Source organism: Callorhinus ursinus, unplaced genomic scaffold (genome assembly GCF_003265705.2).
Source record: "Callorhinus ursinus isolate GAN/ISIS: 27379988/994484 unplaced genomic scaffold, GSC_fseal_2.0 scaffold106, whole genome shotgun sequence".
NCBI lineage: Eukaryota > Metazoa > Chordata > Mammalia > Carnivora > Otariidae > Callorhinus > Callorhinus ursinus.
In genome coordinates, this window is record NW_027397168.1 from 707,555 (window position 1) to 732,927 (window position 25,373).

A 25,373-nucleotide genomic window follows, 5' to 3' on the forward strand; every position below is an offset into this window, starting at 1 on the left:
ACCCCGCTTGGCCTCCTCCCTTCCGTGCCTGCCCTGACGGGTGTTAACATACATCACGGCAGATTTTATTCCCGTTTCGCAGCCTCAGGCTTCTCCTGGTAGAGCTGCACCAGGAGAAAAGAAAAATTGAAGTTCGGCCGCTGTGGTAGAGCTAGGAGGACAGAGCATGTTCCATCTTGTCAGCCCTCTGGGGCGCTTTGAAGCCTATCAGGCGCCATGTTAATTACGGGAACAAGCAGCCATTTTCCCGCTCCTCATCCTTGCGGTACCTGTCTTTGATTGGGTCACCCTACTGGGTGCTTTGTGGGAGGAAAGACATTTCTACGTGGTTGGGAATGTATTGGTGGGGTTATTTCCCGCTCGGGGCCAGTAAGGGCGACGGGCGCGCAGGCGCGTGTTCTCTGCGACTACGTGACCGGTCCTTAGGACCCAGCGCGTCCTCTTTGTTCCCGGCGGGCGCGGGCCCGACGGAGAAGGGGGAGGGGCGGGAGGGGGCGGGGCCGTCCCCGCGCGCGCCGCCGAGGGGCAGGGCCCCCGGCCCCCGCCCCTTCCCACGCGCCGGCCCGTCGCCCCCGCGCGCGCACACTCGCGAGCCCAGGCGACATGCAAATGAGGTACCCGAGAGGCGGGGGTCCGGGCGGGGAGAGGGGAGCGGAGGGAGGGGAGGCCCGGGGCCGCGCGCTCCTGGAGCGCGCCCCCACACCTGCTTCTGCGCCCGCGCCCGCCGCAGCGCGCGCGCCGACCTCGCGCCCCGCGGAGTCGGCCCGGGCGCGCGCGCGCAGACCCCCTTCCTGGCGGCCCTCGCCGTCTGCGGCCCGCGCGCCGCTCATTGGCCGCCGCCCCCGCAGGGCCCGCCCCGCGCGCTTGGGCCGGCGGGTGCGCGCCTGCACGGGGGTGGCGGAGGGGCAAGGGGGAGGGCACCGTTCCAGAGACCCGGGTTCTAGTCCAGGCCTTCCCACCTGAGCAAACCTTGTGATCTTGGACAAGCGGTGGCCCCACTCTGGCCTTCAGTCTATGTGCCTGTTCCAGGGGGGTTCAGTGGCACCTGCAGACCCAGCTTTTAACTGAATATCTCTTTTCCTCCCTCTCCCCTTCATGACACTTTAGTCTCGTGGTCCCAGGCTCTGGTGATGGAGCTGGTGGTTCTGCTGGTGGTGGTGGTGGTGATGATGGTAGTTTACTGAGTGCTTACAGTTACCAACCGACAACACTGCTATATCCATTTTACAGAAGTGGAAACTGGCCCAGAGAAGCAAGGTCACTTGTTAATTAGCGGCAGAGCTGGAGGCTAACCCAGGTGTAAGGGGCTCCATGATGTCTCCTTGGGTCCATGTCTTCTCACTCCCTGGGCCATTGGTGTCCTTGAGATCTGGTTCGAATCTTGGTCCTGCTACTTACTGGCAGAGAGGGCTTGGGCAACTGACGTGGCTTTCCCGTGCCTCCGTTTCCCCAGCTGCAAAGTGGGGGTGATGTACCATTATTCGGAGGGTTGATGTGAAGCTTAGCCACTCACCAGGATAACATGGGCTGCTATCTCCTAGGGATTTCTGTGCACTGAGCACTTTATGTGTATTATCCTCATGACATGTCTGTGTAAATAGATGGGACTATTCATCCTATTTTGCAAAAGGCTTAACTGAGGCTCAGAGAAGTGAGCACTTTGGCCCAGACCACGCAGAGAGTGAGCGACAGGCCCTGGAACTGAACCCAGAACTCTGACTTGGGACCCCAGACTCTTAACAGTTCTGGCACATTTCTTCATCCATGACTCGGAGCCAAACATCACGTGGGACCGGTCCCTTCTTCTAGTCCTGAACTCCCACTCCTCCCACTCTGCCAATCAGAAGCGGCACAGAACATTTCTGGGCCTCCATGGCTCAGGTTTGATGGGCTCTTTGTTTTGAGGATCAAAATACTGGCCCAGACCCTTAGTTGGACTCTATCCTATCCTCCCATGAAGATTTTTCTTCATTTTGGTTCAAGTTGACCCTGAACTTCTAGGAGAGGGGTTAGGGAGGCTCAGGGAACACCTGTGTGGCTCAGGGCAGTGTCTGTTTACCAGCTGGTACAGAATTGCCTTGCTCTCTTACCCACCGGTGTGGCTATAACTGTCCAGGTGAATGTCCGCCATGCCCAGGTGAAGAGACTCAGACCAAGGGATGGGCGAGGTGTTGGGGGACAAGGGATGCTCCAGACCCTCCCTGCACTGACGGCTGCCCCCTCTCTCCTCTTAGCCCGGCTCCAGTGCCCAGACCCAAGCCCCCCACTGCTCAATGGACACCCCCAGCCCAGACCCGTTGCCTTCGCCTTTGCCCGGGGAGGAAGAGAAACCTCTGGCCTTATCTCCTCCTGTACCCCGGGGCCGCCGAGGCCGGCGTCCCGGGGGGGCCACCTCCTCGAATCGGACGCTCAAGGCCACCCTCCCTCGCAAGCGGGGCCGCCCCCCCAAGTCAGGGCAGGAGCCCCCGCTGGCACAAGGGGTGACAGCCCCTGTGGACAGCGGCGGTGGCAGCGACCTCCTGCTGATCGATGATCAGGGTGTGCCCTATACGCTCTCTGAGGGGTCAGCGGCAGGTTTGCCTGAGGGCTCTGGCCCTAAGAAGGCCCCGCACTTCTGCCCGGTGTGCCTGCGGGCCTTCCCCTACCTCTCCGACCTGGAACGCCACAGCATCTCGCACTCAGAGCTGAAGCCGCATGAGTGCAAGGATTGCGGCAAGACCTTCAAGCGGTCCAGCCACCTGCGGCGGCACTGCAACATCCATGCCGGTCTTCGGCCCTTCCGCTGCCCACTGTGCCCTCGCCGCTTCCGCGAGGCGGGCGAGCTGGCCCACCACCACCGTGTCCACTCCGGGGAGCGCCCTTACCAGTGCCCTGTCTGCCGGCTGCGCTTCACGGAGGCCAACACGCTCCGGCGCCATGCCAAACGCAAGCACCCCGAGGCCATGGGGGTACCCCTGTGTTCCCCGGACCCAGGGCCTGAACCACCGTGGGACGACGAGGGCATTCCGGCTACGGCGGGGACCCAGGAGGAGGTGGAGGAGCCGGAGGGGAAAGAGCGGGCTTGACCCACACCCTGGGCCACCGCTCCCCGGGTCAGGTGTAGAGCTGGGAATTCAGCTGGTGCTGAGCCTGGGCAGGAAAGTGGGGACACCCTTATACCTGGTGGTCTTCCCGTTGTGGGAGGGGGTCGAGGGTGAGGGCCTGAATTCCTGGGTCCTGCTGCCTTCTGCCACCCTCCCCCGGACTGACAGGCCCCTGGGGGCAGGGGCCTTGGAAATAAATCTCTGCCTCCTGGCTTCTGTGTGTATTCAGTGATGGTACCAGGGCTGGCCCTTCCTTCAAATGTTCTCCCGTCCCTATGCCACCCTGATGGGCGTGCATGGAATTTGGGAGAACCCCATGTCATGTGCCTTGTTATAACACTTGGCGCTGAAGCCTGGCTTGGAGGAAAGCTTTGCCCCTTCTCTCATCCCCAGCAGACCTCAAAGGACTCCCTGTAAATATCCGCTCTGAGTAAAGCATTGACCCTCTGTGCAAACGTGACTTTAGGTCCCCATCCCCCGTTCCAGCCAGTTTCATGGAAATTCTGCACCCACTACTTTGCCCCATGTCTTTGTCCTGACACTGTGAGGAAATACTGAGTTGAGGGTTGTGAGCAGAACCCACAACTTTGGTAAGGCTTAGGTAGGTCAGAGGTGTGGCCAGGAGGGGGCGTGGCCAAGGAAGCAGAGGGCGGGGTCGGGACTGAGGGGTGCGGCTGTGTGTGAGGATTATAGGCGGGGCTTAGGGGAAGGGGCTGAGAACAAGGGTGGGGCTTGAATTGGTTGGGTTGGCAGGCAGAAGGTGGGAGCGGCTTAGAAGGAATGAGTGGGGTTCATCTGAGAGGAGAGGTTTCAAGGGTGAACTGCAGGAGGGCAAGGTGTTAGGACAGGCGGGAGCTAAGAGGTGGGCATGACTGTTATTCAGGCCAAAGGGAGCGAAGGGGGTACCTAAGAAGGGAGTAAGGAAAGGAAACCCCCGAGACTGAGGGGCTCAGTAACGCAGGGGGCTTGGTGCAGCCTAAAGACCTCTGAGAGGCCCGGTGGAGAAGAAAGAGCTGGGGCTGTGGGCGGGGCTGAGGAGGGTGAGGTGGAGTTCTTGGGGGCTCCGAGGTCGGGAAGAACAGGAGAAACATCGTGGGTGCTGGGGCGAGGAGGATGGGATTTTTTTTTTTTTGAGACAATGGGCGGGGCTTAAGCAATTAAGCCAGAAAATGGGCGTGATTCCGAGCGGGGCCGGGGCTTAAATGCAAGATTTACGCGAGGGGCGTGTTTTAACCGGACGTCCGGAGCGTGTGGGCGGTGCCCTAGGAGGCTCGCGCTCTGGGCGCAGGCGCACGTTGCTCGGCTCGGCTACCGGAAGCGGCCTAGGCTTTCCCTGTCCGCGTCTCCGAGCTAGTGCGCAGGCGCAGTTCCCCTTCCCGGTCGCCGCCACCGCCCCCTCTTTCCGCTCCTCCACGCCGGCGCCTCGGAGACGGGCGCGACTTCCGTTTCCGGGCGGGCGGGCAGGCGGGCGGCGCGGGGCTGCCGGGGAGGGGGAGGGGGCGGCACTTCCGGTCGGGCCCTCGGGTCTCCCCGGAGCGGCGGCGCCTCCTCCGCCTCCTCGGCCTCCTCCCGGCGGAGACCCCTGCGCCGGTGAGTGACGGGGCGCGTGGCCCGGGGGCCCGGGGGCAACGGGGGCGGGGGGTCCCGCCCTGGTCCCCAGAACGTCCCCGTCAGTGTCTCTCCCGCCGGGCCCTCGCCAGGGGTCCCCAATCACTGCTCGCTCATGAGACCTCTCCGGACATCTGCCCCATTAACGCCCCCGTGCAGGACGGCTGCCAGAGCGCCCTAGTTAGTGGCGATCCGTTAAACTGCTGCCAGGGCCCCCCACTAATGCTTTCTCGGAGGATCGCTTGTGCATAATCCCCCGTCATTGCTTCCTCCAGGACAGCCCCCGAGATGCCACCAGCATTGCCCTCCCTCACGGAGGGCAGCTGCCCGTGGGCCCTCCATTAGTACTCCCTATAGGCTGCCTCCAGAGTGTCGCCGTAGTGCCGTGCTGCAGGACTGCCCCTCTTACCTCTGTGCACACACAGCAGCCCCCAGACCTCCTACACGCCCCGCCCGCCTCCTCCTGGTGTAAAAATACTTCTCTGCTGGTCCGCAGCCCAGAATGCCTTTTTGTCCTTCTGCACCCCCCCCACCCGCCGTAGTTCTGGGGAATACCCCTTTCCACCGCCCCTCGACCCCTCCTATAGAACAGCTCCCTCTAGAGTTCTGCTCTCACACCCACATCCTCTCCCCCTTCAGGTAGAAATCGCTGCCTGTTTAGCTCCAGGCTCCAATGAAATACTTGTGCCCCGCCTCCCTCCCCTCCCCCACCGGGAGCAGCCCCTGTCTTCAGTCTTCCCGCAGAACAGTGCCCCACCGTGAGGCTCTCCCTCAGGCTGCACCTCTTTCCCTGGTCCTAAGCCCCCTCCGCCTGCCACCTCTCACCCAGCTCCATTTCATCCTCCTGGACACCCCAGAGGAGACCCCCAGCCTCACTATGGCCTGACCTCTTCTCTTCCCTAGGCATGCATGCATGCATTCAGTCATTCATTCATTCAGTGTTCTAAGGACAGGGCATACACAGGTGAAGGAGAGAGATACACCCAGTCTTTCATTTTGTGGGTTTTACAGTCGAGAGAGTTCAAAAACAAGTGAACAGGAGAAATGCTGCTTTCTGGGTTCTCCCAGAGCCTGATGGGCTGCTTCAGAGATGAATCCTGAATTAGCAGAGGTAACTTAGCCGTGTAAAGATATGGGTGGACTGTTTCAGGCGGAGAGAATAGCAAGCCAAAGGCCCCGAGGTGGCCATGATCATGGTGAGTGGAAGAGCACCAGGGGGAGGCCAGTAAGGTTGGGGCAGAGAAATTGAAGAGAAGAAAAAGGGGACAGAGAATTTGATCTCATAGGGCCTCGGGGATAAGGGTGTTGTGATCAAATATCTGGCCTTTGTCAGCTCTACGAAGCCCCAAATGTTCTGCATTTGTTCATTCATTCACGTGTTCAACAAGTGTTTGATGAGGACCTGTTGCACGCTAGGGATGCAGTAGAGAACAAAATAGACAAAACCCCCTGCCCTCGTGGAGTGCCTGTGCTAGTTCGTGGGACAATTAAAGAACAAAATGCCCTGTGTGAAGAAACCGGGTATAGTTACAAGGGAGAAGGCAAGAAGGCCTCCGTCAAAAGATTCCCATTGTCGTCTTGTTGCTCCGAAACACCACACACCAAAAAGTTACAGCTGTGTGTGAGCCTCATCCCTCCCGGACAACTGTGGCCAAGCGGGGGCTGCTCTTACGAGCTCCCCCCGAGCGAAGTGCTTAGGAGGGTGAGTCCTGCATCCCTCCAGTGTTCACGTCTCTGAACAGACCACTCCCTCTTTTCCTATATCCCCGTTCATTCACTTATTTCACATATATTTTCAGAGACAGGCACTGTTCTAGGTCCTGGGATAGAACAGTGAACAAAACATAAAAATCCTTGCCTGTATGGAGCCTCCCTTCTTGAGGGGGAGGCCGGCAACAAGATAAGCAGAATATGTGGTTTATTAGGTGATTCTGACAGGGAAGGACAGAAATGAAGCAGGCTGGGAAGAGCAGGAATGTTGGTCTGGATGACGGGTTACAGTGGTCATGGAGAGCCTCACCGAGGAGACAGCATTTGAGCAGAGACATGAAGGAGGTGAGGGGGAGAGAGAAGTGTATAGATAACAATCAGAGCATTCCAGGCAGAAGCAACAGCCCGTGCAAGGGCCCTGGGGCAGGAATGTTGGCACATTGGAGGAGCAGCCCAGTGGCCGTGGAGCCTGTGCAGGTCATCATAAAGACTTTGACTTTAAGTGAGATGGGTGTCACTGCAGGGTTTGAGCAGAGGAGGGACATGGTTTGGCCTTAGTCGTCCTGTCTATTAGAATAATAGCAGTGCTTATCTTATGAGCCTGTTTGGAAGTTTGATTGAGACAAGCCACTTAAGGCACCTAGTAACTGTGCTTACTAGTGTTCAGTAAATGCTGGTGGCTAGCTCTGGGGTCAGGTGGCCTGGAAGCGGGGTGAAGTATATTTCAAGTATAAGGCGGAGTGGGGCCTTCCTAATTTTGGAGAGCGAGTATTGAAGGACAGCATGCTGTCGTGAGTGATGCACTATGGAGCCCCACTGCCCACCTTCAATTCCTTGCTCCACTACAGCCTGTTACTGGTGTGTCCTCAGGAGATTAGTTGATCTCTCTAGCCCTTAGTCTCTTCTTCTGTAAAACAGAGTTAATAACAGTAACCATCCTCTTGAGTTAATAGGAAGACTCATTGAGTCAACACACGTAAATAAAGGGTTTAGAAGAGCACTTGGCCTGTAGAAAGCACTTCACGTTACGTGTTACTCTGTGTCACTGTTACTGTTATTAACAGACTAGACTTTCATCACAAGTCAACTCTGGTGCAACAGAATGGCCCACAGGTCCTGGTATTGGAGAGACCTGGAATCCAATACCTGCTTTCCCCTTTACTGGTTACATGACCTTGGGGAAATGAACCCCCCCTCAGTTTCCCCAGTTAAAGCGGGACCAATAGCAGTGCAGGACCACTGTGAGGCATCGGGTGATGCTACAGCTCAGACCAGTTGAACAATAAATATGGCTGTTAGGATTATGACTCCTGCCCTGGGGAGGGCCTCCCCCCATCATGCCACTCTCCACATGAAACCCTCCCATGACACGTCTCTCCTTAGAAAGACTCTAATTTAAGGTTTGGAAAGAGGAAATGCCTCCTGTTTCCTAGTGGAAATGCTGTGAGCCTGATCAGTTCTGCCCCCCAGTACTACTCCCTGCTCCTCAGGGCAGCAGCTCTTCAGCATTCTCCTACTCGCCCTTGGGTCAGTCGCTCTTTATAACATCACTGCCCTTCACATTCCCTTTTCTGGGGACCCTGTCCCCTATGTCAATTCCATCTCTGCTAAATGTCCCCCTCCCTCCCTCAGGGAGTTCTGGACAGCTCAGTCTCATCCCTTTGCTCATTCAACAAATATTTATCAATGTAGGCTATCAGTTTACCTCTGAGCCCTACTTTAGCTGCATCTTCACTAAGTTTTGGTAGGTTGTGATTTCATTTTTATTCATCTGGGATTCCTTGAGATTTCTTCATGGACCCACTGGCGATTTAAGAGTGTGTGTTTAATTCCCACATATCAGTGAATCCTTAACCAAGCAACCACGCTGTACTGGGTGCTGTGCTCGGTGCTGGGGGGGGGGGGCACAGTGGCAAACAAGACGGGCCAAATTCCCATCCTCTTAGGTAAACACATGGTGAAGGAAATACACGCAGCAAGTCATGGCAGTGACAGTGGTGAAAAATGCAGCAAGACGAGGGGTTAGAGAGGACAGGGTGGGCATGACATCCGAGCAGAGACCCGAAGCAGGCACAGGACGGAGGCTTGACATCGGAGAACCGTCTCACCACATCACTGCTGCATCTGTTCGAGATGGTGACCCCCTTCCTCTCCCACCCAGCCCCTGGCATAACCCCCCATAACCTAGAGGACACCCCCAAATAAGGCTCCTGCCCCCACAGTTCCACCCCACCTTTGTCCACCTTAGAGAGCAACCTGGTAAAACAACCCTGTGCGGGGAGGGGGTGGGCTGAGCCGCAGGCTTGCTCTGTGACCTTGGGCAAGTCACTTGACTTCTCTGTGCTCTTGTTTTGTCAAATGGGGTTAACAGTAGTTCCTATGTCATAGTCTCATAGATTTGTGGGGATTGAGTTAACGTATGTCATGGGCTTGGAACACATCAGGCCTGTAGGAAATGCCCAGGCAAATTTTTGTTATTAATATGTACTCTGACAGAGGTGAGCCGGGGTGGTGGCTTCTTCCCTAAGACACTCGCCTCCCAACCCCCTCCATTCTACCATGTGCTTCTTTCTGCTCACCCGGCCCACGCTAGCCTGGTCTCCCAGACTTAGGTGTCACCCACAGGCTTCCACTACCACTCCAGCCATGCATTTGTTCCTTCTGGAGATCAGATTAACTAGAGGGGGTGTGAAGGGCATGGGCTGTTGAATCTCATCCAAGGACACCCAGAGCTAGAGACTAAAAATATCGGCCTCTTGGCGAGGGGAGTGGAGGGGACACCTTTCACCTGTGGGGGGAGAGAGCCAGCTGGTTGGATGGGGGCTGATGGGCCCTGGCCTTGGTAGTCACCACTGACCCCTTCCATGGGCTGCACATAGAGCCAGACCCCCAGGGGCCGGGGATTATGGCCAAGAAGCATGCCACACCTCGGGGGCTCTTCTCTCTACTGGCTCTGCACCGACTTGGGGGCATTTCCACAGCCCCCTGGGTGGCTCAGGTTCAAAAATTAATTGTAGGAGCTGAGCTTCAGGTGGGAGTAGGGGGTCCAGACATGGACAGCTGCCATCTGGAATGAAAAGTACTGTAAAGGAGGGGTGCCCAGAGAATGACTCCCATGGCAGGGGAGGCAGGGGAAGCCCCCTGGGGTGAGGACAGGAACTGCACTCCCTGGGCAGCTACTCCCTGGTCGGGCTCCTCCCAGGTGTGTGATGGCCTGAAGGTACAGATGGTTCTGGGGACTGAAAGCTCTGCCAGTAAGTATTTCCTTACGTCCTAGGTGAGCTCCCTTGAGTCCCCTGCAGCCTAGGGGCCGCCCCCTTTTAGAAATGGAGAAGTGTGGATCGGGAAGAAGATGGGACTCGAACCCAGGTCTGCCCAGGTGCAGGGTGCACACGTATTTTCTGCTGTGTCAGGCTGCCTTCCCTCTCAGTGCCTGTCCTTCTGCCATAACTTGTTTCTTCCAGGCAAACACATTCTGCTTCCCACCTTGTAGTAAAAGAACGCCTCCCCCCCAACACTGATTTCATTCCTGTTGTCTTGGTTTGTCCTGACTGTTTGTCGCTACCAGGGGTAGCGAGAGTGGTATCCATAGAATACTTTCCACTTTCCCAGTGCCTGCGAAGTGCCCGAAGCATCCACCCGAAGGCCTCATGTGATGTGCTTATTGGATCCTCACATCAGCCTTGTGAAGTAGGGGTGTGCTTTGTCACCTCTTATTTGTAGATGAGGAAAGCCAGGCACAGAGAGGTTCGGGCGCTTGCCTGGGGTCACACAGCTAAAATGTGGTGGGGCTCAGAGTCTATCTGGCCGTCTGGCTCTAGAGCCCACCCTCTTTTATAATCATTTTACAGAGGCAAAACCTGAGGGGATTGAGAACAGGGCTCGTGTGTGTGTGTTTTGGAGAGGAGGGTAGGGCGCAGTGCCGATGCCCAAGAGTTTGCCAGGGGACTGTGACCAGAGGCCGAAGATGCTGGGAGAAGGAGATCGGGGGTGGGGAGCTGAGGGTCTGCAGGCAACCCTGGGGAAGGGGTCTGGGGGATGGGTAGAGAGGATGTGTGAAGACCCCAGAAACAACGGGGAAAGTGGAAGGGATGGGAGACCGGCGGCAGAGGAGGAGTCTGCCCTGCGGGGTGGAGGGACAGGGCAGGAGAGGAGCAAGGCCGGAAGACGGAGTGTGGCCCCGGCCCTTGGCCACGTCCTCCAACGTCCTCCAGCGCGCACAGCTCCCGAGCCGGCGCCTGGTCCCGTTTGCTCAGCCGCATCGTCTTCTCCGCAGGGTCGCCCGTCGCCCACCCCGCCCGAGATGGAGGCAAACGCAGCCGGCAGCGCCGCCGGGGGTGGTGGGGGCAGCGGCATAGGGGGCGAGGACGGGGTTCACTTCCAGAGCTACCCCTTCGACTTCCTGGAGTTCCTCAACCACCAGCGCTTCGAGCCCATGGAACTCTACGGGGAGCACGCCAAGGCGGTGGCCGCGCTGCCCTGCGCCCCCGGGCCGCCGCCGCAGCCCCCGCCGCAGCCTCCTCCGCCCCAGTACGACTACCCGCCCCAGGCCACCTTCAAGCCCAAGGCGGAGGCACCGTCGTCGTCCTCGTCGTCCTCGTCGTCCTCGTCGTCGTCCTCATCCTCTTCCTCGCAGGCCAAGAAGCCCGACCCGCCTCTGCCGCCCGCCTTCGGGCCCCCCCCGCCCCCCCTATTTGATGCTGCGTTCCCCGCCCCGCAGTGGGGCATCGTCGACCTCTCTGGACACCAGCACCTTTTTGGGAACCTGAAGCGCGGAGGGCCCGCATCCGGGCCGGGGGTGACGCCGGGGCTGGCGTCCCCCACTGGGACCCCGGGGCCGCTTCCCGCCCCCTCCCAGACCCCGCCCGGACCTGCCGCGGGGGCAGCCTGCGACCCAAGCAAGGACGACAAGGGCTACTTCCGCAGGCTGAAGTACCTGATGGAGCGGCGCTTCCCCTGCGGCGTGTGTCAGAAGTCCTTCAAGCAGTCCTCGCACCTGGTCCAGCACATGCTGGTGCACTCGGGGGAGCGGCCGTACGAGTGTGGCGTCTGCGGCCGCACCTACAACCACGTGTCCAGCCTCATCCGCCACCGCCGCTGCCACAAGGACGTGCCGCCCGCCGCCGGGGGCCCGCCGCAGCCGGGGGCGCCGCTTCCGCCGCTGGGCCTGCCCGCGCCCGCGGCCGGCGCGCCCCCCACCGCCGCCCCCACCCCCGTGTCCTCCGGCCCCCCTGCCCCGCCCTCCGCCGCCGCCGCCACCGCCGGAGCTGCCACCGTGGCCGCCACCGTCGCGGAAGGCACCGGTGCCCCCGCCGGGGTGGGCGTCCCCCCTCCCGCGGCGGGGGGTGGCGAGGGCCCGTTTGCCTGCCCGCTCTGCTGGAAGGTCTTCAAGAAGCCCAGCCACCTCCACCAGCACCAGATCATCCACACCGGCGAGAAGCCCTTCTCGTGCTCGGTGTGCAGCAAGAGCTTCAACCGCAGGGAGAGCCTCAAGCGGCATGTGAAGACGCACTCGGCGGACCTCCTGCGCCTGCCGTGCGGCGTCTGCGGAAAGGCCTTCCGCGACGCCGCCTACCTGCTCAAGCACCAGGCGGCGCACGCGGGCGCAGGCGCGGCGGGGCCTCGGCCTGTGTACCCCTGCGACCTGTGTGGCAAGTCCTACTCTGCACCCCAGAGCCTGCTCCGGCACAAGGCCGCGCACGCCCCACCCGCTGCCCCCGACGCGCCCAAGGACGTAGGGGCCTCCGTCCCGCAGCCCCCGCCCGCCTTCCCTGCGGGCCCCTACCTCCTGCCCCCTGACCCTCCGGCCACAGATAGCGAGAAGGCCGCGGCGGCAGCGGCGGCAGTGGTCTACGGCGCCGTGCCCGTCCCGCTGCTGGGGGCCCACCCGCTGCTGCTTGGCGGGGCTGGGACCAGCGGGGCCGGGGGCTCCAGCGCCAGCGTCCCTGGAAAGACATTCTGTTGTGGCATCTGCGGGCGGGGCTTCGGGCGGCGCGAGACTCTGAAGCGCCACGAGCGCATCCACACCGGCGAGAAGCCCCACCAGTGTCCCGTGTGCGGGAAGCGCTTCCGGGAGTCCTTCCACCTGAGCAAACACCACGTGGTGCACACCCGCGAGCGGCCCTACAAGTGTGAACTCTGCGGCAAGGTCTTTGGCTACCCACAGAGCCTCACCCGCCACCGCCAGGTGCACCGGCTCCAGCTGCCCTGCGCCCTGGCCGGGGCTGCCGGCCTCCCGGCCACCCAGGGCGCGCCAGGGGCCTGTGGACCGGGCGCCTCGGCTACTTCTGCGGGGGCCGCGGATGCACTGAGCTACGCCTGCTCGGACTGCGGCGAGCACTTCCCCGATCTCTTCCACGTGATGAGCCACAAGGAGGCTCACATGGCAGAGAAGCCCTACGGCTGTGATGCGTGCGGCAAGACCTTCGGCTTCATCGAGAATCTCATGTGGCACAAGCTAGTCCACCAGGCAGCCCCTGAGCGCCTGCTCCCGCCTGCACCCGGCGGCCCTCAGACCCAGGATGGCTCCAGCAGTGCCGACGCGGCCAGTGTGCTGGACAACGGGCTGGCGGGAGAGGTGGGGGCGGCTGTGGCAGCACTGGCAGGGGTGTCCGGGGGTGATGACGCCAGCGGGACGGCGGTGGCTGGGGGCGGTGGGGGTGCCAGTTCAGGTCCTGAGCGTTTCAGCTGTGCCACGTGTGGCCAGAGCTTCAAGCATTTCCTGGGCCTGGTGACTCACAAGTATGTGCACCTGGTGCGGCGGACCCTAGGCTGTGGCCTCTGTGGCCAGAGCTTCGCTGGTGCCTACGACCTGCTCCTGCACCGCCGCAGCCACCGGCAGAAACGGGGCTTCCGCTGCCCAGTGTGCGGCAAGCGCTTCTGGGAGGCAGCCCTGCTGATGCGCCACCAGCGCTGCCACACCGAGCAGCGGCCCTACCGGTGCGGTGTGTGCGGTCGAGGCTTCCTGCGCTCCTGGTACCTGCGGCAGCATCGCGTGGTGCACACGGGCGAGCGCGCCTTCAAGTGCGGCGTGTGCGCCAAGCGCTTCGCGCAGTCCTCCAGCCTGGCGGAGCACCGGCGGCTGCACGCTGTGGCCCGGCCCCAGCGCTGCGGCGCCTGCGGCAAGACCTTCCGCTACCGCTCCAACCTGCTGGAGCACCAGCGGCTGCACCTGGGGGAGCGCGCCTACCGCTGCGAGCACTGCGGGAAGGGCTTCTTCTACCTGAGCTCCGTGCTGCGCCACCAGCGCGCCCATGAGCCGCCGCGGCCTGAGCTCCGGTGCCCCGCCTGCCTCAAGGCCTTCAAGGACCCTGGCTACTTCCGTAAGCACCTGGCGGCCCACCAGGGCGGCCGGCCCTTCCGCTGCTCCTCCTGCGGCGAGGGCTTCGCCAACACCTATGGCCTCAAGAAACATCGCCTGGCTCATAAAGCCGAGGGTCTCGGGGGTCCTGGGGCGGGGGCGGGCACCTTGGCCGGAAAGGACGCCTGACCAGGAGGGGCGTTCTGATCCGCCCCCCCCCAGTCAGATGTCCCCTTGCACACTCACCCGTCCCCAGTTGCTGATCAGACTCTTACCCCTCCTCGCTGTTGCCCCAGCCATCCTTCAGGACTCCAGACGGACTAGCCCCCTTTAAGGCCCATGCCCTACAGACTCAAGACTGGATCACTCCCATCCTGGACCTCTCTGGTCCTCCTCTCATCCTGCCAGCCACTGAACTTGATCCTCCGTCCAGCCCCGTTTTGTAACCTTCATCAGCAACCCCCCCACCTCTGCAGCATTCTGTCCCCCAATAAGCTTTTGTGGAGGATGTGGGTCTGAACTGCCCCTCCCCAATTCCTTTGGGATCTGGCTGGAAAGTGGAGTATAAGCGGAGTTGGGAGGGCACAAGGGGACTGGGTGCTCTTTTGGATTGTGGGGGTGGGGGCGGGGTGGCAGACGCGGCTTGTACAGAGCGGAGAATAATAAATCTTACCAACAGGGCCGCTGGAGTCCTTTCTTGCATCCCAGGGAGAGGGGATTAAGTGCTGACAAAGAGAAAGTTGAGAACTTTTGTTTCCCAGGGATTTGGATTCCCCAACACCATCTGCCTTGCGCTCATGTTTCCTGCTTTGCCTCATTCAACTGGTAATTGCTGAGGATTTACCATATCCAAGCTGTAGTCTGCACCTTGAGCAAAGGGAGGTTGAACAAGACAGGTAAGTTTCTGTTCTCGGAAACCTACAGTTTACCCGGATTCCTTCCCCTTCAAAGATGTTTTCGGCATTTGTTCGCTTGGCCAGCATTTCCTGAAGCCCCCCGTCTGCTGAGTCTTTCACTGGACACTGTGGAAACACGAATTGGACATGCTTCTTGCCCTCGATTAAGGTGGAAGAGATCCCCTGCTAAGCCATTGCCGTGTCCCAGCGTTGTACAGACCCATGTTTCTTACAGCCTCACCCATCACACCTGTCCCTCCAGGATAATTTGGAGGAGCTTCAAAAGCCCTTCCAACAGCCCTCATTTCCATTGTTGCAACAGCAAGCCATGTGCCCTTCCAACATTCGTTCAGTTCTCCCATCTGTCAGAAGAGGAGGCTGAGGTCCTGGGAGAAGAAAGAAGCTCCAAGGACACCTAGCAAGTCCATGGTAGAACTGGGACTGCAGGCCCAGGGTGCCTCAATACTGAAACTTGAAGACCAAGCTGGTTCAGGGACACTGCCTGGGCAGGTCCAGTTTGACCCACACAAGGGCAGCAACCTAGTGTGGCCAACGTATGCCAGTGCTGAAGATCCAGCATGAGACACACCTGGTGCCAGTGCCCCAGGGGGCACCACCATGAAAGTACGTGGAATGATCACTGGCGGCTGAGAGCATGGAGGAATCACCCTATCAGACCGGGGGCTGGCCAAGCTTCCTGGAGGAGAAAGTGATGCCCGAACAATAACAAAAGCCACAGAGGCTTGCCAGGTAATGTGGGCAAAGAATTCTAGGTGGAGGGTTTAGTGTGTCTAACTAGACCCAGCTGTTCCAGAGAATCTTAAAAGATGAGTATGGCAGGAGAGGTTGGGGTATGGGAGGCTGCATCCTGAAGGGCTTTGGATTCCAAATAGTGAAGCTTGGATGATGTTGTAGGCCAGAGGCTGGAAGCTGGCAGCTGCTGGACACAAGCCGCTGACACCCTTTGTTTAGCTCATGCGTTAAAAAAATAATAATAATAAAGTTTGACTTAGTTGCCAACATTTGAAAATCAGAAGATTTTGCATAATGAACTAATGCAACTTTCGAAAAATTTGCAAGATTTAGCAACCCAGCCTGCCCTCTCCCAGAGCTGGGTAACTGCTGCCCTCTTCAAACAGAGCACACGCTCTCCAATCTGCCACCAACTCCTGCCCCGCCTTGAAGCTCAGCACTGAGCCCAAGTGTCAGTTGCCATGTGTCACCTCACTGGTGCTGGTGCCTTCCACCTTGCATCCAGCCACCTCCTTCATTTATTTACACAGCCACCCTGCTCCTATAGGCATTTATGCTTGTGATCCTTTCTCAAAGCCACAAGGAGCAGTGGGTCCATGAGGCTGTAGTATGGAGACCGGAGACGGTGGGTGCTGCTGGGTAGTTATCCAAATGCGGGGCCACTGTTGGCTTGGCCCACAAGAGTAGAGATGATGAAAAGTGTTCAGATTTCAGAGATACTTAACTGGCTCAACAGCAGGGAAGGGAGGAGGGAGGATAGGGATTAGATGAGTGCACGAGGGATGAAGGCTTCAGGAACCCCCCCAGGTTTGTAGCTTGGCTGGTGATGCCAATGATAGAAACACAGGCATTTCTTTGGAGGAAACAGTGAGTTCTGCTGGTGTTCTGACCTAAGGGATATCTCGTGGGAGGGGTTGGGTGAACAGGAAGGTGTGCCAGTCTAGGGCTCTCCCTCCTTGACAGGCATACTGATCACGGGAGTCCCTTCCTTTTGCCAAACTTCCCTGACATCCACTGCCACAGCTGAAACACAACATCACTGAACAGAGATCTAAAGATGAGGAAAGTTTTGGAGAGGTGTGCTGCAATTAACTGCTCACGGCAAGACCACTGTGTGGGTCCTCTACCCCCACCCCCTGAAACACAAGACTGACATAGAGAAACCCTTCAGAAAGTCCTTTAATAGAACTGGAGGTTCCCTCCTCCAGCTCCCCGGTCCTCCTCACGCTCCCACCATAGTGACTCAGTTCTTCCCACACCCACTGTACACAGGCCAGCCCACCATGCTGCCATCTCCCAGCCCTTCCTTGGGGTAGCCCTGGGTCAGGCATTAAGCTTTTGCTTCAAATTGGGAGTGGAGGAAATCAAGAGAAACCTGAGACTACTTTGTAGCCCTGGGGGCCATGGGCTCTGAATCTAAAGCCTTATGAGAGGGATATTAGGTGGCTGTTTGCTGTCCGGATTTTTTTGTTGCTTCAGAGTCGGTGGGTTAAGGAGGGACCACCATGGGAGCAGGGAGCAGCTCTTGGAGTCAAGATCTTTATGGTCAGGCTTACATCCTTGAGGCTTGAGAGCTCTTGGCTAGGACGTGGGGACCCTCTGGCTTCAAGGTGATGGGATCCCAGAGTCTCTTTATGGAGGACCTGGTGGGCGTCTTCTGCCTGAGGGTGGGTAGGCATCCCGGGTTCAGTGCAATCCAGTGAGGTAGGAAAAGATTCCATCCTGGCCCACCCTAGGCCCCAAGATAGTCCACGGTTCTGTAGATGAAGGGCTAGCCCAGAGACACCAGGGCAGACCCTGGTTCTGCCCCTTCCATTCAACCCTGGCTCCCCCTCTGTCGTGCCCAGGCTCTGTTGGGACAAGCTGTGTCTTGCATGAGGACATCCCAACGAGCAGGCAGATTGGGCAGTGAAATCCAGCCCATGTTCCTCACATTTAACTGAGCATCCACAGGGTGGTGTCTGTGCCCTTCTGAGTCTCATGGAGGTGCTGTATGGGTTTGTGGGTGTCCCAAAACTGGTTGTGTTCTTCCGCACTAGCTGCTCATGGCCATCTGTTAGCTCTTGTCACCTCTCCCCCAATCTCCCCTCTCCTGCCTCCTTTTCCCCCCCCCCCCCCCCCCTGCGATCTGCCTCCTACTCCCCGTCCCGTGTTAATGCTCCCACGGCCCTGCTCTCCCAGCCTACTGGTCGACCTCCACCTTCACCTTGGCCACCTCCCCTTGCCCTTCTTCCAGACTGTTTCCTGGCCCACACCCACTCCCTAGCCCCTCGGGCCCTGAGGCCAGCTGGCTGCCAGAGTCCCCCGGCCCTGGCCCGTGGAAGTGGGTGCGCTGGTGCTTGCGGAAGTTAGAGGAGTTGTTGAAAGCGCGATCGCACAGGGCGCAGCGGAAGGGGCGCTCCCCGGTGTGGATGCGCGCGTGGCCACTCAGCACCGAGGACTGCGTGAAGCCCTTGCCGCAGATGCCGCAGTGGTAGGGCCGCTCGCCCGTGTGCACCCGCTCGTGGTCGCGCATGTCTGAGGAGCGGCGAAAGGGCTTGGCGCAGAACCTGCAGGCGAAAGGCTTCCCCACCGCCGCGCCCGCTGCTGCTGCCGCCATCACCACCTCCGACCTCTCCTGGGGCACCGCGGGCCTCTGTTCTCGAGCCGCTGCCGCCTCCGGAGGCCTCTGAGAGGTCCCTGGCTCCACCCCGTGTCGGTGCTGGTGCCGCAGCAGAGGTGCCAGAGCCTTGAAGGCCCGGGGGCAGAGTGGGCAGCGGTAGGGCCGCTCCCCCGTGTGCAGGCTGTAGTGCGCGCGGAGGCTGGCGGGGCCCGGACAGCTGTGGCCACACACATGACACCGGCTGGGGTCCCCACCCTGCCCGCCGCCCTCTGCCCCCGCCAGGTGGCCATGTTCGTGGAACAGCAGCTCAGAGACCAGCCGGAAGGCAGCTGGGCACAAGGCACAGTGGAGGGAACCTGGCTCCGGGGGCTCGGGCACCAGCGTGGTGTCTGTCACCTTCACCACCTGGATCTCGATGAGGTCACTCGGGGGTGTGGAGGGGCGGCCATCATCTGGCACCAGGACCTGGGTGGGGGCGGGGGGAGGGAGAAAAAACCAGGAGCCTGTGGACCCTTCCTCAGGGCCTCCCAACACGCCTCCACTTATTAAAACATCCATCTCCTTTGTAGCATACTGGGCCCTTCAATTTCCAGATCCTGCTCTCCATCCTCCAGGATTCTGCAGTATCCCTATCAAGACTTCCACTCCTGTTCCAACCACATCACGGATCCAGCCACTTCTCTCCTCTACCCCAGTTAAAAGCCAATTATTTCTTGGCCTGACAACTAAAAAAGCCTCCTGAGCAGAACCCCTGTTTCTGTCTGCTACCTCCCCAAAGAAGCGTGAATGACCTTTTGAAAATGGAAATGAGACCGTCATTTTCTCACTCAAAACCCTCTCATGGCTTCAACTGCATTTAAAATCCAAAGCCATCATCATAATACCCATCATGATCTGGCTCCGGCTGGTCTCCGACCCCAGTGTAAATATAAGCTGGCACACAGCCGACCTCTCTCATCTAAATTTAGCTCCCCTTCACCCCCACCCTATCAGCTCACTCTTTATTTCCTTTATAGCATGAACACAATAAATATCCTTTATTGTCTCTCTCCTCTAGACTGAGCTTGAAGGGAATACAGCCCTCATCTGTTTTGTTCACCTCTCTATCTACTGAGCCTAAGTAGGAGCTCAGGAAATGTCTGTTACTCTCCAGTCCTGAGTGGGGAAAGCTCCGAAGTCACCTGGAGCAGTCATTCCGCCCCCCAAAATCCTCCCTTAGGCATTCGAGACACGTCACTCGGACTCTTGCAGAATCATTACCCCACTCCAACGTGGGTGCCCCGACCATAACTACCCGCACTTGTCTTTCAGGGTCACCTTCCCAACCTTCCACCCAAGTCCAATAGCCCCAGAATTTCTGAGGCCCCGCCCCTCGGAAGATCCCGCCCCCTAATTACACAAACTCAATCTCCGAGACCTCTCCCTGGACTCATCCCCCGCCCAGATGTTCCACCCAACCCCCTCCTCTGGCCCCGCCCCGCCCGGGCCCCGCCCTCCATTCTCATAGGCTCCTCCTTAGGCCACGCCCCTCACGCACCCCGAGAAGCACCGCCTCCAGACCCGGAGCCCTAAATACCTCCCCCGCCCAGCCCTCATAGACCCCGCCTCGGCCCCGCCCCTCGCCCTGAGACCTCCTCCCGCCTCGAGTCCCCGGCCGAGGCCCCTTCCCCGCCCGCACCAGGTCCGGCGTCTCCGGGGATCGCGGCTCCGGGGCCGCTGAGCTCGGACTCGGGGTCTCCGGGCGCGCGGCGGCCATCTTGTGCCCAGGCCCCGCCCCCAGGCCCGTGGTCGCTGTGGGAGGGGGCGGGGCTCGGGCCGTCGTCAGAGGCGCCGCGCAGGCGCACACTGGCGGGCAGGGGCGTGGCTCTGCGAAGGCCGCGCCCCGCCCGCCCGAGGGGAGTGCCGCGTCCCTTCTGACCACCTGTCAGCGACCCCGAGGGCCCTGGGAGTTTGCAAACACCCACAGGTCGGTGCGACGTCTGGAAGCGCACATGGGCGACCGTGGAGAAGTCGCCACACCGCTCTGGGCCACGTACACATAGTCTTCTCTATAAAACTGGAGAGGTGTTGTGAAAACCCGATGAGAAAAGAGATATGGGACACCTTTGAACACCCCTAGGTTTTCTTGGGACGGCAGGGTAGGTGATGCTTAAACACTACCATCGTTCCTAAATGCGCTGTTTCTCCCCCTTCTAGGGGACATGATAACATTGCACTTTCCTTTGAATTTAGTTGTGGCCCCGGTGGGTTTCCTTGGCCAGTGGACTGTCAGAGACAGCAGGTGCATCACCTTCAGCTCTCAGCGAGAGCCTGCGGGCCCTTCGCCAGGATCCCCCCTGCCCATCCGTGCTTGGCATCGGTTGGTTGCCATCAGCCCGAGTTCCAGAGCGTCTACAGTGAACAGAGCCTGGTGCTGGACCTCCTGAGATGTAGCATTTATGTAGCATACAAAAAAACGTTTTATTTTGTTAAGCCACTGAGCCATTGTGGTGGTTCCTACTACGGGCGTAAGCTATTCTATCTTAACTGATACACATACGGAGCTTTTTATTTGCATTTATTTTATTATAAAGTATATAAGTAAGTATTCAGTAATATAAACTGCCCATACTCAGTAATAAACTTAAAATACACATTACAGATACAATCTAAGTTGTGTACTCCTCCCCCATTCTCCCGCCCTCCCCTGAGGTTAGATTTTGTATTTTCTGTTTATCATTCCCAGGCATGTCTTCCTTATTTTCCTACACATACGAAATATGATATTGTTCTGTGTGCTTTAAATTTTTTCTAATAGGGCGCCTGGGTGGCTCAATCACTTAAGTGTCTGCCTTCGGTTCCAGTCATGTTCCAGGGTCTTGGGATCAAGCCCTGCGTTGTTCTCCCTGCTCAACGGGGAGTCAGCTTCTCCCTCTCCCTCTGCCCTTTCCCCCTGCTCATGCTCTCCCTCTCATATAAATAAATAAATGAAATCTTTAAAAAAATAATTTTTGTCTAATAAATTAGGAGTGCCTGGTTGGCTCAGTCAGAAGACCATGTAACATCTGATCTTGGGCTTGTGAGTTCAAGTCCCACATTGGGTGTAGAGATTATTAAAAAATAAATCAACTCAAAAATTTTTCTAATAAATGATATAAGTTCAGTCTAATGTTCTCTAACTTTTTTCTGCTCCCCTTTTTATATTTGTATACATCAGTACATGTAGTCTAGTTACTGCTGATGTCAATGCTGGTGTGATATCCCACGGATGATAATGTCCCATTACATGTTTTCGTTCTCCTATTCTTGGACATTGGGTTGATTCCAAATTTTTGTTATTACAAACAATACTGCCATGAGTAGTCTTGCTCAGGTCTCCTTGAACCCCAAAGAGATCTTTTTCTATATTATATCACTGGAAGTTGAATTGCTGGATCAAAGTTTATTAACATCTTCAACTCCCATCTTTATTATTCAGTTGCTTTTCTAATAACTCCACCACTTACTACCTGGGGGCTCTTGGGTAAATTATTTTTTAAAAGATTTATTTATTTATTTTAGAGAGTAGGGGGAGGGGCAGAGGGAGAAGGAGAGAGAGAAACTTTAGCAGACTCCACGTTCAGCACTGAGTCTGATGCAGGGCTTGATGACACTACCCTGAGATCATGACCTGAGCCAAAATTCAGAGTTGGATGCTCAACAGACTGAGCAACCCACACGCCTCTCTTGAGTAAATTATTTAACCACTCAGTGTCTCCAGTGCGTTCATGGACCCTGGCATTTCTGCCTTCGTGGGCCCCTTCATTTCAAAAAACATATTTAAAATTATATTTTATGACCGTTGGTATAAAGATGAACATAAGCTAGGCTGGATTACATTCTTTTTTCTTCCGGTTTCAAAATTAAAATATTTTTCGTGGGCTCCTAAAAGTGTCATGAGCCCTAGGCACTGTATGTACCTGCTGTGTCTAATGAGAAAGGTAGCCCTCTGTTTTCTCATTTGTAAAGCAAAAATAATAGTACTTACTTAACAGGGTTAAATGTTAGGTGCTATGATGATTAAATGAGCCATTATCTGTAAAGTGTAATGTAGGAACTGTGTATTAGCTATAAATACTACTGACTTACACTTCCACCAGCAATGAATGGGAGCTCCTGTTGCTTAAAGTCTTTGTTAATATTTGATAGCCAAACCTAAATCTTTGCCAATCTGATGGGTGTGACATGGTTTTTCATTGAGATTCCTTCTATTAAATGAGATAATTCATGATACTGCATCTAGCACAGAGCTCATCCTCTGTTCTTCTTTCTTGTGGGCTGGGTCTGTTTCATCTCTGCATCCTCAGAAGGACTCAGTGAATGTTTGGTGGGTGAACGAACAAATTAATGAATGGATGAGTAGCTAAATTAATGGAGATATAGAAGAATTTGGGTATCAGAGCTAGAGACAACTATTTGTAGAGGAGACCATAGTTCAGTGGAGTGACCATAAACTTTCAAGTCAGACAAAACTGGGTTCAGAGCCATCTGTCCACTTGCTATGCAACTTTGGGCAAGACGTGCTTTCTCAGTATCCAGTTGTCATGCACAAAGTGGGCAGCACCATGCTGCTTGGTGGGATTGTATTGAGAACACCACAGATGGAAAATGTTACAGGTCTGGCGTAATTCCTGGAACCAACTGGTGCTCAATAGCTGTGGGTTCCTTGCCTTTTCCCCTGTTTGCCTGAGTCCTTCATGGCCTGGTACTACATTAATTGCATGTAGTACTCTATTGCATGATCTGATGCTAGAAGTCTGGCTATGTGGAGCCACTATAAAATGGCAGAAAGAGTCCTGGGCTTGGAATCAGAAGATGTGGGGTCTAGTCTTGCTTCCTTCTGTCCCTCCTGTGAGCACATCGCTTCTCCTTGCTCGGCTGGATCCCCTGCTTTTTAAGCGAATTGGCTGTTAGGGTTACCATATGACCCAGCAATTCCACTCCTAGGGATGTACCCAAAGAAATGAAAATATTTGTCCACACAAAAATTTGTAAACAAATGCTTATAACACCATTATTCATAATAGCCAAAGGTGGAAACAACCCAAATGTCCATCAATTCATGACTGGGTTAAAAAAAAAAAGTAATATATATAGTATGTGGATATATATGGATATATATTATCCATAAGATAATTATTTTTTATTCCACAAAAAGGAATGAAGTGCTGATACATGCTACAACATGAATGAATCTTGAAAACATTATGCTCAGTGAGAGAAACCAGGCACAAACCCCACATATTTTATTATTCCATTCATACAAGCTATCCAGAACAGGGCAATTTACAGAGACAGAAAGTAGAGGGACGCCTGAGTGGCTCAGTCGGTTAAGCATCATCTTTCGGCTCAGGTCATGATCCCAGGGTCCTGAGATTGAGTCCCACATCGGGCTCCTTGCTCACTGGGGAGCCTGCTTCTCCCTCTGCCTGCCGCTCCCCCTGCTTGTGCTCTCTCTCCCTGATGAATAAATAAATAAAATCTTAAAAAAAAAAAAAAGAAAGTAGATTCGTGGTTCCTTAAGGGCCAGAGGATGGGTGGAGTGGGGTTGAGGGAACAGAGGAGTGATAGCTAGAGAGTACAAGGTTTATTTTTGAGGTGATTAAAATGTTCTAAAATTGTGCTGATGGCTGCACATATCTGTAAATATACTAAAAACCATTGACTCATCGGTTAAATGGGTAAATTATATGGTGCATTATATCTCAGTGAAGCTGCTAAAAAAAAGAATTAGCTGAACATGATCTTTTAGGGTCAAACTGTAGATGACATTTAAACATAAGTCTGTAAGGTAGGTATATGGATGTTCACTATGCAATTCTTCCAACTTTTCTCTATGGTTGTAAATTTCCATAATAAAACATGGGGTTGAGGGAGCCTCTAGATAATATTTTTTTATTGTTTTTTATTTATTTAGGTAATCTCTACACCCAATGTGGGGCTTGAACTCATGACCTCGAGATGAAGAGTTACATGCTCTTCCCACTGAGCCAGGCAGGTGCCCCTTGAGCCTGTGGATGATTTTTAAAATCTGATTTTTAGGGGCACCTGGGTGGCTCAGTCAGTTAAGCATCTGCCTTTGGCTCAGGTCATGATCCCAGGGTTCTGGGATCGAGCCCCGCACTGGGCTCCTTGCTCAGCGGGGGGCTTGCTTCTCCCTCTTCCTCTGCCCTGCTTGTGCTCTCTCAAATAAATAAATAAAATTCTAATAAATAAAGGTAGAGACCATGGCTATTGTCATTCCCCCGTGTGTCTCCAGCACCCACACCAGTGTCTGGGATGTGACAGGTATTCAGTAAACATGTATTACATTAACGAGTCAATACATAAGTATGTGAATGAACAAGTAGCTGGTAATTATGGTTGTCTGGAGTCCTAAGCCAATAGGAATCCTCAAAGAATAGATCGTCCTCACACCTTCCTGTTGCAGGGTCTGCAAATGAAAAAAACACCGAAAATAATAACTAGTGTTTGCTGAGAGCTCATCGAGTGCGAGAGCAGGGGGCAGATCCAGATTCTGTGGGGTGCGACTTACACAACCAGGAACACAAAATTTGAAACACGAAATAAGGTATGCACGTGCACATTTATTATGAGAAAACAAACTCCCACCAATTACAAAACTTAACAGGTGACAATGGCCACGCCACCCCCAAGTGGTGTAGTACTTTTAGGAGTTTCCTACCTGACTCAGCTCCACCACACTCTCCCCCCTATATTATTTGATTGACGGGAGCCGACTGCGAAGGCCCTGCAGGCCTCCCTGAGGAGCCCTCCGGTGACCTGCGACCTCGCCTATTTTAAGAGGAAAAAAAAAACAACAACCCACTGAGCTTCTGCAAACTGGGCGTCAGGGGGTAAGTGGCCCCACATCCCCGCGTCCTGGCCGAGCTCCCTCCCCATTCTCGGCCTCGTTTTCCCCGGTCTCTGTCCCGAGGTGGGCATTTCCCGATTTCTTGGTCTCTGTCCAGCGCTGGGGGAACAACAATGAAGCCCAAGCCAGGAACCTCCTCTGGGCGCCGTGATCTTTCTGGGATCCCAGTTCCTCCGGGGGAGGGGGGCCCGAGCGGAAAGCGGACCCTTCCTCTCCGGGCCTCGCGCTTCCGGCCGGAGCCTTCTCCCGGAGGGCCTGCACGGCGCACCGTCTTCCCAGGGTCTCTCCCTGGAAGTCGCGGTCCCCCCTTCCCGGGCTTTCTCTACGAGCGCTCTCCCGGTGGCCGCCACTTCCGCCCAGCCGGACAAGAGAGGCCGCCCCAGCTCGGCTCGGACGGGCGCGAGAGGCCGAAGGCCGGGGTTGAGTTACTCCGAGAAAGAGCCGGCACCGTGTGAGCGGCGGGGGTGGGGTGGGCTTGGGAACCATAGAGAGGGTGGCGGCGGATAGAGCAGCCGGGCTGGGGGGGGGG

General features: G+C 56.5%; 4 protein-coding genes across 8 annotated transcripts in view; 3 read left to right on the plus strand and 1 right to left on the minus strand.

Moving 5' to 3' along the window:
* Positions 1 to 487: 487 nt before the first annotated feature.
* On the plus strand, positions 488 to 3,311 carry ZNF524 (zinc finger protein 524). Its single transcript, XM_025849414.2, has 2 exons — positions 488 to 614; positions 2,235 to 3,311. The coding sequence occupies exon 2, from the start codon at positions 2,274 to 2,276 to the stop codon at positions 3,063 to 3,065; it is 792 nt and encodes a 263-aa protein (XP_025705199.1). The 5' UTR covers positions 488 to 614; positions 2,235 to 2,273; the 3' UTR covers positions 3,066 to 3,311.
* A 593-nt stretch (positions 3,312 to 3,904) lies between these two features.
* Positions 3,905 to 15,619, plus strand: ZNF865 (zinc finger protein 865). 2 transcript variants are annotated; one of them, XM_025849130.2, is made up of 2 exons: positions 3,905 to 4,673; positions 10,678 to 15,619. In XM_025849130.2, exon 2 carries the CDS (start codon positions 10,705 to 10,707, stop codon positions 13,888 to 13,890), a length of 3,186 nt encoding a protein of 1,061 aa, XP_025704915.2. In that variant the 5' UTR covers positions 3,905 to 4,673; positions 10,678 to 10,704; the 3' UTR covers positions 13,891 to 15,619. The 2 variants fall into 2 exon arrangements, with proteins under 2 accessions (XP_025704915.2, XP_073745454.1); XM_073889353.1 differs by lacking the exon at positions 3,905 to 4,673 and adding an exon at positions 8,633 to 9,655.
* An 892-nt stretch (positions 15,620 to 16,511) lies between these two features.
* On the minus strand, positions 16,512 to 19,745 carry ZNF784 (zinc finger protein 784). Its single transcript, XM_025848745.2, has 2 exons — positions 19,631 to 19,745; positions 16,512 to 18,417 (listed from the first exon to the last, which is right to left on the minus strand). The coding sequence occupies exons 1-2, from the start codon at positions 19,706 to 19,708 to the stop codon at positions 17,533 to 17,535; spliced, it is 963 nt and encodes a 320-aa protein (XP_025704530.1). The 5' UTR covers positions 19,709 to 19,745; the 3' UTR covers positions 16,512 to 17,532.
* Positions 19,746 to 24,531: 4,786 nt separating this feature from the next.
* LOC112806471 (zinc finger protein 581) overlaps positions 24,532 to 25,373 on the plus strand; it is a 16,606-nt gene continuing 15,764 nt past the window's right edge. Inside the window, exon 1 of one of the 4 annotated variants that reach the window (XR_012377081.1) lies at positions 24,532 to 24,827. Coding sequence is in view for 1 of the 4 variants with exons in the window: in XM_073889380.1 (XP_073745481.1) it covers positions 24,958 to 25,295 (338 nt within the window). In the remaining 3 variants the exon portion in view is untranslated. Of the gene's footprint in view, positions 24,828 to 24,882; positions 25,296 to 25,373 lie in introns of those variants that run through there. The other 3 variants (XM_073889380.1, XR_003203878.2, XR_003203879.2) reach the window with 3 other exon arrangements.